Source organism: Hyposmocoma kahamanoa, unplaced genomic scaffold (assembly GCF_003589595.1).
Source record: "Hyposmocoma kahamanoa isolate Upper Pololo Valley unplaced genomic scaffold, ASM358959v1 95751, whole genome shotgun sequence".
In the NCBI taxonomy this organism is placed as follows: domain Eukaryota; kingdom Metazoa; phylum Arthropoda; class Insecta; order Lepidoptera; family Cosmopterigidae; genus Hyposmocoma; species Hyposmocoma kahamanoa.
This window is the reverse complement of record NW_020655038.1, coordinates 96,954-102,407: the sequence shown is the minus strand read 5'-3', so window position 1 is coordinate 102,407 and position 5,454 is coordinate 96,954. Positions and strand designations below refer to the sequence as shown.

The 5,454-nt window shown below is 40.0% G+C and overlaps 1 protein-coding gene across 1 annotated transcript; it reads right to left on the bottom strand.

Annotated features, from left to right (window-relative positions):
- Window positions 1–611: 611 nt before the first annotated feature.
- On the bottom strand, window positions 612–5,282 carry LOC113238433 (heat shock 70 kDa protein cognate 4-like). The gene is made up of 2 exons (XM_026475262.1): window positions 5,157–5,282; window positions 612–2,239 (listed from the first exon to the last, which is right to left on the bottom strand). Exon 2 carries the CDS (start codon window positions 2,079–2,081, stop codon window positions 666–668), a length of 1,416 nt encoding a protein of 471 aa, XP_026331047.1. The 5' UTR covers window positions 2,082–2,239; window positions 5,157–5,282; the 3' UTR covers window positions 612–665.
- Between the last annotated feature and the right edge of the window lie 172 nt (window positions 5,283–5,454).

Genomic DNA, 5,454 nt, shown 5'->3' with positions numbered 1-5,454 from the left:
AAATGTATTTAATTTAATAATACGAAGAAAATACCTAAATTCGTACGTGGTTCGCCCGTACTAGCCAGAACCGCCACGCTTCCCTCCTGTTTGCTTTAGGGAGCGGTCCTATTATGTCATGACGACAGATAGCCGTGCAGTTTACAGTGTTGTGGCTTGTATATTTAATTGAAGTAGTTCACACATAGAACAACACGATTAACTGTCGTCTACAACTTTTTGACATTACGACGACAGATTGTCGTGACAATGGCAAGATCCAGAAAGACTAGCTAGATATTAGTTATAAAACATCGCGATAAATCTCTCAATCAAAAATCAAATCTCAGCTTTAAACGATTTTGTCATGCAAACGACAAGGCGGCTACCGATAGTCGTGATGGAACAGGCTAATTGCGACTTTTAACGAATCGTTTCGTTAAAACGTTACGACGTAATAGGAACGCGGCCTTAGTCCTGATTCGGCGGTCAGACGTGCGCATTGTGTCGCTTGGGCTTACACACGGCTTTAAAAACGTCGAAATCAATTAGCGCCAGAAGATCGGTGCCCTCTTATTGTTTTATTTTTTACTTATCGAATTTCAATCTCTAGTGTTACTATTGGCTTATAGTTGTTAAGTTCAAAATAAACACTTATGTGATATGGTCAAAGATATGAGTTTGTATTAGTTTTCATTATCGATGAACCGTTGGAATTCCCGCCGTTTAGTGATGATGTCCTCAATTTGCGCTGTGGCGCCGTCATTAGCCAGCCACGCTAACATATTCTGGCAATATTTGACATGGGCCTGCCCCTCACGCAGTTTGCGCTGACAGAGAAGCTCCAACTCGTCTCTCGCTTCGACAACTTGTCGTCTCGCCTCGTCATTATGCTTCATGATTTCAGCTTTCTGTGTCAGTCGTAAAATCTCGGACTGCGATAGCCGCCCCTTGTTGCTCGTGATTTTTATCCTGCTTTCGTTCTTGGTGGTGGTTTCCATCGCCGAAACGTGAACAATCCCATCGGCGTCGATGTAAAACGTTACGTCAATTTTAGCCTTTCCTTTACGCATTGGTGGGACACCGGACAAGATAAATTCTCCTAATTTATTGTTATTGACCGTCTTCATATCGTTGCCCTCAAATACTTGGATTTTGAACTCAGTTTGTTTGTCCTGAGTGCTATAGTATGTTTTTGTGTTTTTTGTGGGTATATTCGAATTCCGTTCTATGATTACATCCATGTTTTCTTCAAGCACCGCAACGCCAAGAGAAAGAGGAGTCACGTCGACAAGAAGCACATCGGGGACGGTCTCGGGAGAGTTCTTGTTAAGGATAGCAGCTTGAATGGCCGCACCATGAGCGACAGCCTCATCCATGTTTATGGTCTTGCTTGGTTTTTTTCCGAAAAACGCCGTCACCACGTGCTCTGCGTACGGTATTCGCGCCGACCCTCCAATCAACACCACTTCTTCTATGTTTTCTTTAGTCATGTTCGCGTCGTACAGGACTTGTTGTAAAATGTTCCGTATCTGTTGGACCAGGTCCTGGATTAGTTCCTCGAAACATGCGCGTGTGATAACCACGTGCAAGTTCTCACCTTCGTGGAGCGCATCAAGATCTATGCTGGCCTGCGTTGCGGTCGAAAGCGTGCGCTTGGCTTGCTCACACGCCGTTCTTAGCCTCCTTAGGGCCTTATTGTTACTGCGCAAATCCAGTCTGTGTTTCCTGGTGAACTCACTGATACAGTACTCCAGTAAGCGGGCGTCGAAATCTTCACCGCCAAGATGCGTGTTTCCACCTGTCCCGCGAACCTCAAAGATGCCTTCTTCGATGCTCAAAATGGATACGTCAAAAGTTCCACCGCCCAAATCGAAAATTAGCACATTTCGTTCTTCTTCAATCTCGTCGTGTCTGTATGACAGTGCGGCTGCCGTCGGCTCATTTATTATACGCAGTACGTTGAAACCTGCGATGATGCCGGCATCCTTGGTAGCCTGCCTCTGAGAATCGTTGAAATACGCCGGTACAGTGATCACGGCGTTGCATACTGGAGTCCCAAGATATGCCTCGGCAGAACTCTTTAATGTGGACAGTACCATGGCACTTATTTCTTCAGGGTAGAAACTCTCGAGTTTACGCTTGAACCAGACCTGAATCTTAGGAATGCCCTCTTTGTCTATGACTGTGAATGGCCACAGCTGCCTGTCTGCCTGTACCACGGGGTCGTCAAAGCGACGCCCAATCAGTCGCTTCACATCTGTAACAATTAGAGGGTTGTTTCACTTTTTGGAAATATTTTATGACAGTATTTCTGATGGTTTCGTGATCAACAAAGGTAATAATAAGTAATGATGAAAAATGCCTTTTCTCAAATATCGACATCGGCAAAATATAGGTTTGAACTCTATGATCAGCACGCTTTTGCATTTTAGACGGGGTTAATAACTACGCTTGTGTATGGTACCCAAAACGTATTTAAAAACGATTTGTGTATTTTGGAGGAATCCCAATGATGTGCCACGGGGTCACAATATAGTAAACGTTCGGTATGACTACTACCTACTTAAAACGAGGGATCGTTTTTATGCCCATTTTCTAAATCAATGAATTAATTTTATTGATATCACTCAAATTATCCCTATAAATTTATCATAATTGTCATTTTTAATTGTTAATCAAAAACATGGAAATATTTAAAATTGATTAATTGTTAATTGTAGATATACGACTCGTTAATTGCGGTTTCGCAATAGACTATTAATTAATTGTCAATCTTTAATTGCCAGAACAATTAAATTTTGCCCAACACTGTGTACATCCATGTTGTGTATGTGTATTGTGCCGTCTATCAATAGAATACAGTGAAATCATTGTGAGAAATGTGGTTGGCGTGAAGAAATAACCTCAATTTTCTATACAATTCACTTCGTGGATTTTCCAAGAACTTGAATAACTTTTGAACCATCAATTTCCCGGACCCCAATGTAGAAGTCAAATCGATTGGAAATATTCAACCCTACCTCCTCATTTCGTTTTGACCATCACTTCCGGGCCACTCTGCATACAAAAAAGATTTGTAGCGACTGCTGCGACATCATCCGGGCGGTGAAAAGGGTGGTACCATCTATAACTGTATAGGTCCAATCACCGGATTGGACCCCTCAGATTTTACGGAGGCTATAAGATCCTAATTAATTTCTTTTTGAGGTGAATCACGTCTGCAGTTATATCTGTTAGTTGAAACACGTAACTTTACACCTCACCAGAGAACAAGTAATGAGAACGGACACTCTCCGCCCCTCCCTAACTTTGGATACCGCACCGCGCCCTGCACGTTGACGGTCACATTGACTGAACGAGAACAAGGCTGCCGGCGAGCCGTTTTTGCGCTAAGACGGCTTTGATATTTGAGTATAGTTTTAATTTATTCATTACGAAATTTGTACGTTAATATATAACATCATTTTAAGTTACTATTTAGAATGGTCGTGAATTGTGCTGTGTACGGCTATTTATAATCATCTAAACAGGATAAAGAGAGAGTTTTTTTCGTTTTTTTGAAAGATGAAACGAAGTAAGTAAAAAAAACTTATGTCTGAGACTCATTCAGTTATTGTTTTCTTTAGTGCAGAGTAATATATAATAAAGATTTATTATACTCATGTAATAAGGCGCCATAGCGTCGTGAGCTAGACAAGGGTTATCGAATTTTCTTAACTAGGTAATGATAAACTTGGACACGCAATTTCAAATACTTTGGCTACCTTATTTAAAGGTACCTGTGCAAAATATAACATTTTAAGTGTTTTTAATATATTTTTAAAACAAATCTTCAACATTATTCCACTTAGTGAATTAATGAAAAATACAATATTATATCGATGTAAATACGTAATGAACATTTGTAATTATTAGGCTCTAGGACCACGTAACGTAATAAATAGTACGAGCAAGAATAGGTAACCCTGCCACTTCACTCACACATTTGCGCGTGTGCAGATAGCGCCTTGCCGTATGTAGTAGTAGTAGGTTAAAAATTTTCGACCGTTGTATGGAGTGTCCGGGGTGTGACCTCACGAAAGCGAGAAAAATGGTAGATGAAAGAAAAACAGTTAAAGTACGGGTCGAAACACAAAACTGGGATGCGACGTCGCATCGCAGAAGTTTACGAGCTCGCATGACGCATCTCAAGAATTTGCGAATGGCTCCGCGTCGGGCATTCCTGCATTGTTAATCTTCTTTGTGTTCTTTTCCTATACTGTTTTTGTTGTTTAGTACAGTTGATGATCGTCGAAGGAATGATTTACCCGAACCGTGACAGTGAGATGTCTTGCCGTATGAAATCGCATCGCACCGATTCGCAGTTTTATATTTCGACCTTAAAACAAAGAAAATTAGTTATCGTTGTCAATTTAAAATGTCAACAATAGTAAGAATAATATATAACAACGGATTTATATTACATAAATAATGTGCGACAAATAATCTCAGTACAGAGTACTAAAAAAACCGACCTCAAAAGTACGTTGAATTACGTCTATTTGCTAAGTTTTATTGAAATATCCTTAAATTCCCCACTATGGTGATAATAAAAATCGGTTCTCACTACTCAAAGTATATTGAGAGAAAAACACCTTGAATTGGAGAAATAGCAGAATCAACCATTAAAATAATTGCTCCTTAGTAAAATTTAGGCGCTATTTATAAAAATGAATCCACCTCATCAATCATCCACCCTTAGAGGTGGATGATTTTCTTCAAAATGAAATGGGACCACTATGGAAGTACCCCCTTTCCAACAAAAAAAGAATCATGAAAATCGGTTCACAAATACCGGAATTATCGCGTAACATACATACAACAAAAAAAAAACAAAAAAAACATACAGTCGAATTGAGAATCTCCTCCTTTTTTGAAGTCGGTTAATAACGTATCATTATATTTTTTTGCATCGAAAGAAAAAGTTAATTGCACCCACAGACCACATAAATACTAGCCGTGGGTGCACCACAGTCCATTGTCAAATTCGAATTTCAAAATAGGTTTTGCGCGCGGGTTTCTAACGAGAAAGAAAGCCTTTTCGGGCTAGTGAGGTGAAAAAATAGTTTCATCTTCAAATGTGTAGATTTAGCGAAAACCTTAAAACTTGATGCGTATAGGATTAATTCAAATACCGAAAATAGTGTTTTCCGGGTTGATTGCGTCCTGGAGTTTGGCGGCGTCGCCGACGAGTCGTTCGGAGTCCGTGAAGGCCACGTACGAGGGTGTGACGCGGTGGCCATATTCGTTTGGTATCACCTCCACCTTTAAAAACATGGAAATGCAATGCCTCGTTGATTATTTGGCACTTTCGAAACTAAATTAAGAACAATTAAGACACGGTAAAAACGGCAGATGTCAGTTTTAAACTTAAGAAACTACTAATTATGGAACCGTACTATACAATATGTGACTATTTAAACGACAAATTTT

Excerpts from the sequence above, each read along its gene's own strand:
- LOC113238433 (XM_026475262.1), bottom strand. The coding sequence starts at position 2,081 with ATGGTACTGTCCACATTAAAGAGTTCTGCCGAGGCATATCTTGGGACT.